Genomic DNA, 14,101 nt, shown 5'->3' with positions numbered 1-14,101 from the left:
CAGTAGGTACCTACTTCTGACACATGGCACAACATACCTGTTACCTAAAGACTAAAGGAATACAAAAGACACAAAACCAAGTACTGATCAAAACATGATAAACATCACCTAACAGAGATGCCACGACACCTTGGGGGTCCAAGAATTCTGAATTTGTCAAACCGTATGTTTCAGAAAATTTAAGGACTTCGAGAATATTTCTGAACAAGGCTGGTGTTTGTCTATGGCTGCTTCATCAGAATTTCATCGAGTATTTTGTGATACTGATAATTCTACTCCGTTAAAATAGCAACAGGCGCACTTAGGAATCGGCGAACACTCTGCAGAAAGCAAAATATCGCCAAGGATACCTCGCTGGCGAACGATAGTCCTCCTTAGGGCTGTGCGTCCTGTGCGACAAGTGAAACCATCCGGCACATCACCGGGTATTACAAGAATAGAAATGATGTTGTTGCCAAGATTTTACATCAAGAATTAGCAATAAAATACCATCTTTTGAGCCCCAAAGAAAGTTCCTCATTACAATTACCATCTAGATTCTGTATCGAAAAAGTATCATCACAAGCTCTACTGGGATCGCACGGTTTTCACAGACCGGAAAATAACACACAATAGACCTGACCTCATATTACTGAAAAAGATGATTTTTTTTAAGATGGAGACGATAATTCGAAGAATGTCGTTCCATTAATGCGTGCTAGTCATAAATCAACGAAGGAATTCTTAGAGAGGCTTAAACATATGTATACGCAAACTGTAGCCCGGTTTCGGGATTATTGTCCCTCATCAGTACAGTGCAGTGTACAACACATCTCAACCGGAGGATGGTGTCTTTAAGCGGGTGGGCCCCTTTTCTCGCTGTTTGAATATCCGTGTTATGATGGGTACCATTCGTACCATATACATTACATCTTTCGAATAATGATTGAGTTTTCTCGAAACAAATACTCATCTGAATTGACTTTTTGAAATGTTGTCAATTTTTTCTCTTTGGTCAAACCACAGTAGATACTTCTTGTGTCAAAAAAATTAAAAATTCTATGTGCAAGCATTTTCTTTCTGTTTGAAAAATGAATGACGTATAGTCTATGAAATACAACTTTTTTCCTGGTTAATTTTTTTAATAAAATATTGTCGATTTTTCTGCTTAGTTTGTAAGCCACCAAATGAAATATTTATCTATTTAACAATACAGGAGAACTTTAGATTCGTTTAGAAAATCTATTGCATTTACGGACCATCGGCAAATTTGCTAAGTAACCTTAAAAACAAAAGCGTGAGGATGACATTTCTTAGCGAATGGTAGAAATAATTCGGATTAAAGTCTGTAATTTATGGCATTTATGTTTCTAGACGTATAAAATGCAATGTTTTCTTCTTACGAAAAGTTTGAAAAACTGTGAATTATAAACAGCCATTTCGTGACCGATATAAAAGCTCGTATAAAATGTTAAGTTTCAAACCCTTGTATAGTATCATTTCAAATTTAAATAGGGCAAAAACCCACAGATATGTCCTGAATAAAAGATTCATGGGTGTTTTTTCACCTAGGAATTTAAGTAAGTAAACTTTTTTTTTCCTTTTTGAATACTCCATCTTCTCGTTTTAGGGGAACATTACATAAATTGTAAAAGATACTACAGTTCGGAAGATAAAAAAGGACCACAAATTCCACCCAAATCTGAAGTGAGTTTAATCAAACTTTAGTACATGGAGAAACTAATCTGTTCATAATTTCAGAAAATTAAACCGCTCGAAGAATGTCACACACCAAACTTGATGTCAATGGATCCAAAACCAGAAAAGCCATTTCAAGAAGAATATGATAAACTTAAAAAAAGAAATATGAGAATATTTTATTTAGGCGTAGTTACCTTCATTGTTTCTGTGGCTGCAGTAAGTTGAATTTTGGGTAAATAATCGGGAGTAATTTAAGTCTTAGTATATTTTCAGACCTATGCAACTTTCCCAACTGAAAAAAAACCTAAACCAAAAGTGAAATCTGTCACCCACCATCCAAAAAGTAAGTTTATTAGTTATTGTTTTGCCTTATCTTACTAATTATTTCAACCAGGAAAGGACAAGAGACCCATTCCAAGAAATCCAGAACTGCCAAATGATATACCTAGGAAAGTTCCTTACCTTTTAATAGGAGGTGGTACAGCATCTTTTTCAGCATTTAGAGCGATTAAATCTTCTGATCCAAGGGCTCAAGTAAGATAAAACATGTTCAATTTTTAATTACTTTGATTAAATTAATTGAGGTATAGTGTCTGTAGTGTTTTTAGTACAATTTGACAATCATTAGCGTCTTGCCCAAAAAAAAATATTGGAAATAGCCTTTATCTAAATTAATGCTTGTTTTAACATTTTGTACTCCTTATTTATTTTTCTCTATATTATTACAGGTTCTTATGATAACAGATGAACCATACTTACCTTACATGAGACCTCCTCTTTCTAAAGAAATGTGGTTCAATGCAGACCAAGAGAAGGTTGAGAAACTTATATTTAAACAATGGAATGGCACTGAGAGAAGGTTGGAAATTTCATTTTTGCATACATTGAAATTACTTTGTTTATTCTTTTGTTTTTCAGTTTACTTTATGAACCAGAGGAATTTTACACTCCAATAAAAGAACTCGTTCATAATGAAAAAGGTGGCATTTCAGTTGCCTCTGGATATAAAGTTGTGGAAATTGACCCCTACTGTCATAAGGTCAAGTTGGAGAATGGCCTTGAAATTGAATACGATAAAGCCCTTCTTGCCACTGGCGCTAGGGCCAAGTCTATCCCTGTTTTTGATTCAGCAAAAACAGATACCCACATACGTAATCGGGTGAAAGAATTGAGGAATATTTATGATTTTGAGGATTTGCAAGAATCTTTTAAACAATCCTTAAGAGTTGCTATTATTGGTGGAGGGTTTTTAGGGAGTGAATTGGCTTGTGCTCTAGCAAGAATAGGTGAGTTTTTTGAACACCACATGGATTTTAGAGAAATGGGTAATTGTAAAGGATCAACTAGTGACCTCCAAGTTGCTTCAAGGCACAGAATGTGCATGCGGCAACAATGTCATTTCATGTTCATCTTGTTTTCGAAACAACTTTGATCAATTCAGTTTCTTCTTTCTCCAACACAAAATTATGAAATTTTAATACCACAGTTGCAATTATAGGTATATCCACGATCACATTGTGAATTATGAAATTATTATATACTACTATCATAATTTTCAAGTATATATTTTTTGATAGAATTTTTTGTATAATTTCATATAATTCATAAAGAGAGAAACATTTAGGTTTGATGGAATTTATATAAGTTTTTTTATGTTTGGTTGTTGGAGTTCAAGAAAAGAACTTGGCAAGAAAAACATTCGCTCAACTGCTTTCTCAAATTTATACAAATTTCACATAAAAAAAATAATATAGGCAATTAATTTTTTAATATGGCAATGTATCTACAGATTCAATGAAAACTTAACGACATCTCAAGGTCACTGGCAGATTCTGCAGGTTTACTGAACAATGTATTAGAAAGCCAGCTAGCACATAAATTTCTTATTTTTCTCAGGTTGTTATGACAAGAAAGTAGTTTACCAAGTTTTCAAAGAAAGTGGAAATTTGGGAAAGATATTACCAGAATATTTGAGTCGATGGACCACTGATAAAGTGACAGCAGAGGGAGTTGATGTTAGTTATAATTATGAACTATATAATTTATTCCACATCCTCATCCTCAAATATTATAGGTTAAACCTAATGCTGAAGTTATATCATGTAGCTATAATCACAAAGATAAAATGCTTCATCTCATCCTGAATACTGGAGAAACCTTGAAGGTAGATCAAGTAATCTTATGCACAGGGGTAGCTCCGGACACAAACCTTGCTATAAAGGCTGGATTGGAGATCGATCCAGATTTGGGAGGTTATTTAGTGAATTCTGAACTTCAAGCTCGTTCAGACTTGTATGTGGTAAGTGAATTAATTGACATAATATTGCTATACTTGCTTTAAAAATTATTGAGATCTCGAATGGCTGTGGTAAATCAAAATTATGTTGGTAATGATTTTAGTAAGATTTTGAGTTGTGGAATCACCGTCAGTATTGGGAATAAACACTAACCCATAGACCAATTTAATATAAGTCTATCTTGTCAAAGAATATCTTGAATTCTGATTTTGAGTATTTCTTCAGTTAAATAAACACTCCGTTTGAACAAGTGATGACTTTGGGGTGGACCATAATTCGGAGCTACGTTGCCAGATCGGACCTTTATTTCGGTATTTGAAGGATCATCAAACATTATTAAAAAATATTCCAATTAAATATCATTTGAAGTCGTAAATGTTTCATAAAAAATAAATAGTAAAAAATTAGGTTGTCTGTAAAAGGCGCAATAAACCAAAACTACCTAACAAATTGAAAATTCAGACTCAAATAGATTAATATATTCAATCTGGCGCAAAATTAAATAAAATCTGAGCTAAAGTTGATAATTTGTTTCTATTAACTGGTACATCAGTTCTAAATATATGTTTTTTGCGCAATCTGGCTGCAATGCACGAATGACACTATTCCCGCATGCGCAATTTGACGCTCAAAGCCCTCGCTTGTTTAACCAGCTTGCTAACCGAATAGATGAATTTTTGGAGCAATGTTCTTTATAAATCACAGTCCTCGGACTAATGTTACAAACCAAAAATTTGTTTTCAAGGCTGGTGACGCTGCATGTTTTTATGACCCCAAGTTTGGACGAAGACGTATAGAACATCATGATCATGCAGTTGTCACAGGTAGATTAGCTGGTGAGAACATGACTGGAGCACATAAGCCGTACATCCATCAGAGTATGTTCTGGTCAGATCTTGGTCCAGATATAGGTTTTGAAGCGATAGGTCTTGTTGATTCTAAACTACCTACAGTTGGAGTGTTTGCAAAGGCTAAAACAACAGATACACCAAAAGCACATATAACAGAGACAGATTCTGAAGCAGTGAGAACTAGGGTAGAAGTTCATCAGGTAAACAAATTTTAAATTGAAGTCCAGCTGGGAAGAAATGGCTGTGAATATAAAATTTGAAAATGATTTTATTTCACCTCTAATCTTATTTTAGGCGCCCCCCTCATGTGACGCCAGTATAGATAAAACAGAGAGAAGGGATATTGAAGTCAGTTCGAAAACTGAAAGGCACGACCTACCCACCACTGAAAACCCGGATGATTTTGGCAAGGGTGTCGTTTTCTATATGAGAAACGATAAAATAGTAGGGGTTGTTCTTTGGAATGTATTCAACCGCATACAAACCGCGAGGCAGATATTAAAGGAGGACAAGACCTATGATGATCTAAACGAAGTAGCAAAGTTGTTCAACATACATCAGGATTGAAAATAAACACTAAAAGCATAAACCTGTTCTTTCGTGCTTTCATTCTACCTCACAACAAAATCCGAGTGTTTATACAAAGAATTAATTAAACTTGGCATTGTATTATAAAAATCGTCTTTAAACTACAAAGGAACATTTAACAATTATACTGTATATAAAGTTTGAGTGTGATAAAATGGAATAAAGAGTTCTTGAGTAAATATTGTTCATCATAATTAATTTATTACTATTTCATAATTTTATAACATTCTTATATCTTGTTGACAATTCGTTTATCCTAGGTAAGTATGAGCTCAGTTTAAAGTCGTCTAACGAGATTATCTGAAACAAACTTGTTGTTAGAAGCTTTGAGGAAAAAAACTGTTGTTAACAACAGTTTTTTTCCTACAGTTAACTGTAGAGCAGGCAAACTTTACGAACACAGAATCTAAGAAACCAGGCTCTGCCTGCCCTACGGTAACCATAGATTTTTGTTTGACTGCAGGGTTATTCGCAGAGATGGTTTTAGGTTATTCAATAGAGAGATATGGAAGCATCCTTAACGTCATGCGGTAATAACGTCAAGCGCTAATAACGTTACGACGCATGCGTATTTCCATTTTCAGAATAGCGGGCGGTATTAACGTTACCGCATGCCGTAATTTACGGGTGGATAACGTTCAACGTTATCGTAATTTACGTTGTTTTCTTGCCTTGCGCATTACTATTTTTCCGTTTGTATTGACAGAAATAGGTTATGTTTTGAAACAGGGGCCTCTTAATCGACATTGAGACGAATTTTTTTTAAGAGAAAAGTAGCAGAAGAGACGGAATGAGTTCCTCAAGAATAATCTAATAACCAAAGTTAAAAGTGTATATCTTCAATTAATGGGTCACATGAAAGGAAGAGTCGAATGAAAATAGAAATTTCCATCCTAGTGTTTAATTCTGAGTACCTATTTCAATCCCATATTGATGATTATGAACTATGTATTATAACTTGTTTTCAATAGGAAATAAAAGGGTTCAATTCGAGCTTTTTTTTATTAAGACTAATAAAAGTCGAAACATCTAGATTGGACATTGGCTTATGGCTTGATAATAGTAAAGCAGTACATGTGTACTGCTTTACTAAAGTGTATGTACACGTTATCTCTACATATCCTCCAAGTGATATTCCAATTTTTTCTTGGTAACTATAGTGGCCACTTATAGGTTCATGTCCATAAATTTCAAAATTATGAAAGCATCACTGTGAACAGGTATTTTTCAATACAGTTTAATCCAACTCCACAAACAAAAATTCCTGTAGATATGCATCCATATAAACGCACATAATCCACAAAAACAGCATAAAATCAACCCAAAAAGCATTAGAAACCTATAACGACAACAAACTTGGACATTTACCGATCATCTGTTGCTTACGCTAATAACGTAAATTCGTATCTTCCATACGACTAAATTCCGAGCCAGATAGCGCAAGACGTTATTCCATTACCGCATAACGTTATTAGCGTACGTCGGCGTTTTACGCTTCTTCCATATCTCTCTAATAAGAGTTTTCACAAAATCATGAAGTGCGTGCATCTGGCGCTAGATCCACCCGCTTCTTTGTAAGAGGCGCCAGCTCATTCAGAGCATATAGGCGCTTGTTATGATCGAATATCCAAAAAAATGATCGAAATCTATTTCAGAGGACGTACATCTAGAATTCTTAAAAAAAAATTTTTTCCGTCTGTAATCTACCGTGGACAAGCTTCAAGTCGCAAGTTTGGAGCTATCGAATTAAATTTCGGCAGGATTATGCGGTCCAATGTGTTATGAAGTCTATCGAGTTGTGTGGAAATCGGAAAAACGATTATTGTGCTATTAACGTTTTTCAAAAAAAATGTGAGCTTGCTACAGTCACATCCTATGTAAAAGCGGTAATTTGCGAGTTTATCTTAGAAAAACTCGAGATTTCTACAGTGACTACATACACCCCCCCATGGGGTTATATAGTCACTGTAGAGATTTCTTCTACTGTGCGCCACCTGGTGTCGATGTTTATAACTACAGTTAGTACTCGGTTCTCCGTTTTCATCGAGAAACGGGGAAGATTTTTCATTTTTTAATAGGAGTTTTACGTCGGGCTTCTGGAGCTTGTAAATACTTTCTAACGAAGCCATTGTATAGAATCCACGATCTTCTGATCCACTTCGAAGTTAGATTTACTTTTAAAAATATTGTTTCTTGTGATGCAAAATGATTCATCCTCTGTTATTGGTTGCTCCCAATTAACCAAAAATTTCTGCCGACAGATGGTCGTATATTGAGCTGAATTAAGAGCATTTACTTTTCAGGAGCCACAGTTGCCACATGACCGATGTGCGTGAAAAAAAGCATGCCACCATTTACTTTACTGCTTTGAGAACGAGTGAAACAAAAACTAATATATTACCATTATATTTTTAACAACAGCAGCTCTAAGAATATATGAGATTGTACTTTTAATTTCAATTCAGGTCTAGAATTGATAATACCTATTGAGTGAAGGGGGCATAAAGTTGGTGGAAAAAACTGCATACTTACATTCAGGAGATTATTCATACTAGGGGTATGGGTCATCCTACAAATCCTGCTTTTGTTGTGTATAAACAAACACATCATATAATACACTGAATATTCTAGAGGACAGAGTACAGAAAAAATCAAGAAATTGCAAATTTCTCTAAAATCAAGTATGTTGAAGAAGCACTGACCCAGCCATTTTTTTACTATCATTTTGGAACTAAAGCTAGACATCTGAAAAAAAATTAAGATAATAAATAAACATGAAAATCTTTTTTAGACTATATACTGAATAATAACTGTCTATGTGACCTTAATTTACTCCACAAGCATCATATTCAAGTGAATAATATCCATAAGATGCAAGTTCTTGAACTATTGAGAAAAGATTATGTCAAAAAAACACCTCATTTTCAATAATATCTGTATCCATTTCAATATCTAAAAACTGGCTAAAGCAGCTTCTTACATTTCAGCAATCAATCAATCTCATCAATCAATCTGATTATCTCCCTTGTTCTGAGCCTGTATCTCTGTTGTGACAATGAAGTTTGACAGACCAGTGAACAATGGCTTATTAATCACAAGTGATTCATAAATCTCCAGGGTTGCGTTCACAAACTTACTCTGAGTAAGCTCTGATTACCCGAAGCGTTCACAAACGTACTTTTAGTTCCTCAATGTATGCTCTCTGAGCATGACCATACTCATACTCTACTCTCGGAGTAAGTTTATGAACACACCCCAGGAAAACGGATTTATAAGCACTTTATACATTGATTGGGGATACAAATAATTATTGATGCCATGCTTTGAAAAACATAATTTTTAGTGATTCAGTTTCAACAAGCCTCTCATTGAGCATAGCCCTCTTATTCCTCTATTTTGTCATTATTTCATCTTTGCAAATACATATATCACCAACTGAACCAGTCTGACCAGTTTCATCAAAAAATAAATATTCAAATTTATTGGTGACACTATCTTTATTATTATTATTTTACCTTTTGTTTCTGTATTACCTGTATTTCTGAAGTAAACAGTATGAACAATTTTTTTCCGCAAATCTCCAATTAAGTCTCTGATTCTTACCTTCAGAGCAGTATAAATTGTAGTATTCTCAGCCATCAGAACATCCAGGTGCTCATTGAAATTATCCAACCAAACACCTCCAAATTTTTTGCCATATTTATTCCAAATCAAGTTTATACAAGGAAGTTGTGACACATTAATGCATAAATTTTTGCACCTGAAGAAAACAAGTATAGAAAGAAATAATGAAATTCTGAAATATTCACCTTTCTAAATTTCCAGAACAAACTAAGAAACAAATAGCAATAAACCAATCAAAACCATCAAATTTCTCAGATTGTTCATCCAGAAAAGCACGACTCTGTTTAACTAAAAGGGCTAAATTGTCCTCATGTCTGTGACTTGGACTCAACAGATGATTTTGCAAACCATACCTTGAAACAATCAACTTTATAACGATTTCGTAAGTGAGAACAGAGCTATAGTTGAGGGCTTGAAAATATCGTTATATATACTGAATTGCACATGTAAATAATGATGGAAGGACCATTTCATCAACCAGTCTTATGCCTCTGAATTAATTATGATTATTACTATATCCCATAATCTTGACGCGATATTCCCATTCGTATCAATTATCCCTAATATTAAATGTAAAATAGTGAGAAATTTTAAATCTAAAACTGAACCATCTTCTCTGGGTTACTGGAATAAGTAGATCAGAGTAGAGAATGTAAAGTGCATTCAAAAATTTCAAGTAGGCTTTGAAATTAATAAGGTTGATTTTATTTCACCTTTAGCTTGAAACATCACCCGCAGTCTGAAAATATATGAGAATCTCATTGACAACAACGTTAACCTCGGTACTAATATTTGGCGTATAAACTTCTTTAAGAAAAATTCCTACGAAAAATTATGAGTTCACTGTAACTTAATAAAAAAATTATTATGTTCACTGTGTAGGGGCTAAACGTTATGCTCAAATACAGAATTATAAACCTTCAAAATTCCTTAGTATACATGATGAAGAATTTTTTGAACGAACGTTTTGTACAGAAATTCCAAATCACAGGAAAATGAATGTGACAAAAACCACCCCTTTTAAGAGACTTATCAAGTAATCAGACCAAAAAGTTGTGCCATAAATAAATCATAAATAATGGAAATAGCAAAACAAAAATCAAACAATAAGCCGACTATCCTCAATAATATGCCATAGCTCAAGACGGATCATTCGCAATTCATAATGATCCAAAAATTCTCAGGAAAAAATCATATTTGGTTCTTTAGATACTTCTAGTGGACACTTCGCGTGAAGACCCTGTACCTATAGTGAACTATAGCATCAACTCAAATTGAAAACTCACTTTACAATTATTCCAATTGCAATAAGATCTTCACTATGCAATGCAGGTAAAGGCTTTCCAGAATCAGGCCAAGACCTTGAAAACTTCTCTTTAGCACTTTTTGGACAATTAGTTATTATTTCAGACACCACACTGACCTGAGAATTTAAGTGTTATTATATGTGAAACATGAGATCTAGATATTGTTCTCTTGTTCACCATAAGAAAAGAGTTGCATATTTGATATGTGCAATTATAATTTGTGCTTTCGTAGAAAATTGAGCATTATATACTTTGTATCCTTCGGAACAGTATTTATAGAACAATGATTTCACTTGATGCATCCAACTTTGGTCATGTAAAGCTGACCGGGTATTTTGTAGAAATCTCTGCATTTCACAATTATGAATAGATTTCGACCCATAAATTTTCAATCCACTGAAAACACAATTTTATAAAAAGCTCGTATTATTTTCAGCAACAAATCAACATATACCTGAAATTATGAAGATCAATAGCTGAATCATTCAGGTCATTCAATAGATAACAAGGATATCCAATACAATCCATATATCTTATTAGGTTCTTACGAATTATGCTACATGCATCAGTGTAAGAAATTTCTTCATCACTATCAGAATCAGAATTAATTTCACCAAGCACTTTTGAAAGATTTTCCTAGAACCAGGATTGAATTAACACGAAATTAAGTTAGTGTGATTGTCATATTACTGATGTTCTACAAAGCACAAGAATTGTTGAATGAAGATGGAAATCATTCTTACCTTCAAACCACAACTTGCTTGAACCATCACCAATCCATCTAAATTAGAAATCAAAATCCGCATAAATAGCAATCCTATTAAAGTTTCAAGAGTATTCCTGACATTCTGAACAGAAAACTTCAACATAGTGGGAATTGCTATAACACCCTTCATCTTAAAATCCAAACTTTGACTTCCATATACTAACATCCTGATCAATTGTGTACTATGAGATATTCCATAAAGAAAATGCAACAATTCAACAAAAGTTTCTTCCTCAAGGTTATTCACTATAATTTCACTATAGTTTTTTTGACACCATACACTCAATAAAAAGCTGTGTGTAACCAAATGCAGTTGAACTTGCATTTTATCCTCAATTGAAATCTCATTTGAAAAATTATCAAAAATCATACAGCTGCCTACTTCTATTCTACTTGATATCACACTGTCTAGGATGTTAATTACGAAGGATTCACCTTTGAACAACTCCAAAAGATTTGTGTGGTATTTGAGGAAGAAGTTGTATATATTTAAAACTACCTCGATTTCTTTCTTGGTGGTTTCAAAATTATTAAGGGCTTTATAAAAGCTCGATAAGTTGACAATGAATTTTGAAGTCAAAGAATTGTAGAGAAAAACAGGATGAGCATTATAAATTTTTTCGCAACATTCCAACAACAGAATAGTATTATCATCCACTGAATGCTTCTTCTCACTAGTATTGATATAGTTCCTCATCATCATTATTGTTATATCAATAATTAACTGTGGCAAATTGACAAAGTTTCCATTGGTGTTCAATATGTTTCTCCTGGATTGTCCAAAATTAAATAGAGCCTTATACTTTCTTCTATTATACAAGTAGCCTTCTGTCAAAATTTTATCATTATTCTTCAGGGTGAATTGTATCAAATCGAAGAGATAAATATTTTGGCTGATCACTTTCAAAGAACTATCTTTTATTATATGCTCAAAAGGTTTGAATAATATTTCCATAATTTCATGATCAATGAATGAGTAGTTTGTTCGAAAAAACAGTAGAATAAAATTCTTTAAACTTTCCCTGACTTCAGAAGAAATGTGATTATTAATTGTATATATCACCAATGTAATAAGCTGTGTTAAATTATATGTCTTATTCCCTTGATTTCTCACCTCAAATTCCTTTATATCCTTATGAATACCACAAAAATATATCAAAAAATAGCAACTATGACTATGAACACTCCTTTCTAAATCATTGCTGAAATTAAAGAGGATATTGTCCAGAGGTTTAAGAAATTTTTTACAAACAAATATTAGAAGAGTTGGATATTTCTCTAATTTTTTCCAGATAAGGGGTTTCATGAAGGCTGATAAGCAAAGATATTTGAACCATTCTGCTTTTTCATCCATGAAGCTGATTAGATCTAAAATTGCTATTTGCTCATCTTCAATTGCTATTTCTGAACTGAACAAGTTGAAAAGGTTTTCAATAATATCTTCAATCTTCTTATCATTGCTAGTATGTATATTACTCAATAGGAAAAGTTCTGAGTTTAGAATAACTTTAATGCATAACATAGCTCTGCTGTTCAGTGGGGAATTTACTTCTACAAATTTATCCAACGAATGACCTTTTACTATTCTATTAGTGGCTTTCAAAAGACTCAAGTATCCTTCTATACAGCAATTTTGACTGATTGTCATTTTATAATGGATCTTTAAACTTTTCTGGAATAAATCGTAATCCAAACATGAGAAGCAATCCTGCAGTTTATTTGACATTTCTGGCCAATAACTATGTCTTGTATCAATATAGTTTATTTTAAGCAACTCATTTAACATCTCCAGAGTCAGAAATGGGGATTGACTACAATTTATCAGTAGCTCCTCATAATTATCGTCTTCATTTAGATTTTGCCAATTAATTTCATAGTCTTCATTTTGGAATCTATTCATACTGGAACTGTTGAGTGCGACATATTTGTTCAATAAGTAATCATTAAAGCCTGACAAATTCAAATCCTCTATCAATCTATTGGCAGAACAGGACTTATTTTTCAGTAAATATAAATTGATTACCTTGTCTTGAGCTACATCAATTTTCCCTTCTATTTCTTTCCATAATTCATCGTAGATTTCACATTCCTCCATAGTAACCAGACACTGTGTCTCTGATAGTAACGTATGAATTGTTGTCTGTACCTCTATAATGATTGTGTAAACTTTTAGATATATTCACAAAAATATCCAAGAACCGTAAAATAATCAATGATTGTCTAACTACAATTCCTTGTATCTCTTGTCGAAAACAATATCAAGTTTTCCTCATAATAAAATTAAAAAGAGTAGTGATCCGCGTAGAAAAATCAGTAGCAGTGCGAATCAAAATAAACAACAAACTGCTGTCAGTGCTGTCAGCTGTCAGTCGCTAGTGGTGTCTGCTGTCAATACAGAACACAGACATAAATGTCAATTGTGGAATGTAGTCAGTTCGAAAAATACACTCCGTTGCCTTTCTCTACTCCTCTCCTATCTTTTTCAGTAAACTCGACGAAAAGAACGATACGCTGGTCCAGTCGGCTAGTGTTTCTACTTGAACCAAGAAGATATATCTCCTTGACTTGAACACTGACATCACACCTCTAATGCCATTTTCTCTGAATAAGAGATATTTATTTCTGTGTTAATTCTCAACATACAATCCCATGTATAACCTGATAGCGTAAAATGATTAATAGGTCTTCAATAAAACTATAGTGGAACTGTTTGAACACATAATCTCAAATAATTATATCAATATTCGATATAAATAAATTTGCAAATTATTTCACTCAGATGTAAATAATCTTTATGGACAGGCAATGAGTCAGTTTTTTTCTTATGGTGATTCTGAATGAGTTTACTGTAATATCGATAGAATTTATGCTCTCGACGTTACTAAAGAGGGTTAAAATATCCCGTTGAGTTGAACGACGTATTAAAGACTTCCATTCCAATTCTGTGCAGAATTGCACTGGTTCATAATTGTCAACTACACTTAACTG

At 33.4% G+C, this 14,101-nt stretch overlaps 2 protein-coding genes across 7 annotated transcripts; one reads left to right on the top strand and one right to left on the bottom strand.

The window, feature by feature from the left end:
- Positions 1-1,057: 1,057 nt before the first annotated feature.
- LOC123309124 (apoptosis-inducing factor 1, mitochondrial) lies at positions 1,058-5,595 on the top strand. 2 transcript variants are annotated; one of them, XM_044892039.1, is made up of 12 exons: positions 1,058-1,302; positions 1,354-1,559; positions 1,610-1,686; positions 1,741-1,896; positions 1,954-2,023; positions 2,075-2,214; positions 2,409-2,539; positions 2,599-2,966; positions 3,577-3,695; positions 3,755-3,979; positions 4,723-5,028; positions 5,123-5,595. In XM_044892039.1, exons 2-12 carry the CDS (start codon positions 1,448-1,450, stop codon positions 5,393-5,395), a joined length of 1,977 nt encoding a protein of 658 aa, XP_044747974.1. In that variant the 5' UTR covers positions 1,058-1,302; positions 1,354-1,447; the 3' UTR covers positions 5,396-5,595. The 2 variants fall into 2 exon arrangements, with proteins under 2 accessions (XP_044747974.1, XP_044747973.1); XM_044892038.1 differs by having other exon boundaries at positions 1,058-1,559.
- Positions 5,596-13,559, bottom strand: LOC123309123 (protein broad-minded-like). Of its 5 annotated transcripts, none has more exons than XM_044892035.1 (9): positions 13,137-13,559; positions 11,091-13,063; positions 10,802-10,983; positions 10,599-10,743; positions 10,327-10,463; positions 9,226-9,393; positions 9,020-9,176; positions 7,949-8,161; positions 5,596-5,716 (listed from the first exon to the last, which is right to left on the bottom strand). In XM_044892035.1, the coding sequence occupies exons 2-9, from the start codon at positions 13,011-13,013 to the stop codon at positions 5,627-5,629; spliced, it is 3,015 nt and encodes a 1,004-aa protein (XP_044747970.1). In that variant the 5' UTR covers positions 13,014-13,063; positions 13,137-13,559; the 3' UTR covers positions 5,596-5,626. The 5 variants fall into 5 exon arrangements, with proteins under 5 accessions (XP_044747970.1, XP_044747972.1, XP_044747971.1 ...); XM_044892037.1 differs by having other exon boundaries at positions 11,091-11,941; positions 13,137-13,550; XM_044892036.1 differs by lacking the exon at positions 13,137-13,559 and having other exon boundaries at positions 11,091-11,941; positions 12,228-12,365.
- Between the last annotated feature and the right edge of the window lie 542 nt (positions 13,560-14,101).

Source organism: Coccinella septempunctata, chromosome 3 (assembly GCF_907165205.1).
Source record: "Coccinella septempunctata chromosome 3, icCocSept1.1, whole genome shotgun sequence".
NCBI lineage: Eukaryota > Metazoa > Arthropoda > Insecta > Coleoptera > Coccinellidae > Coccinella > Coccinella septempunctata.
This window is presented reverse-complemented; position numbering and strand designations above follow the sequence as displayed.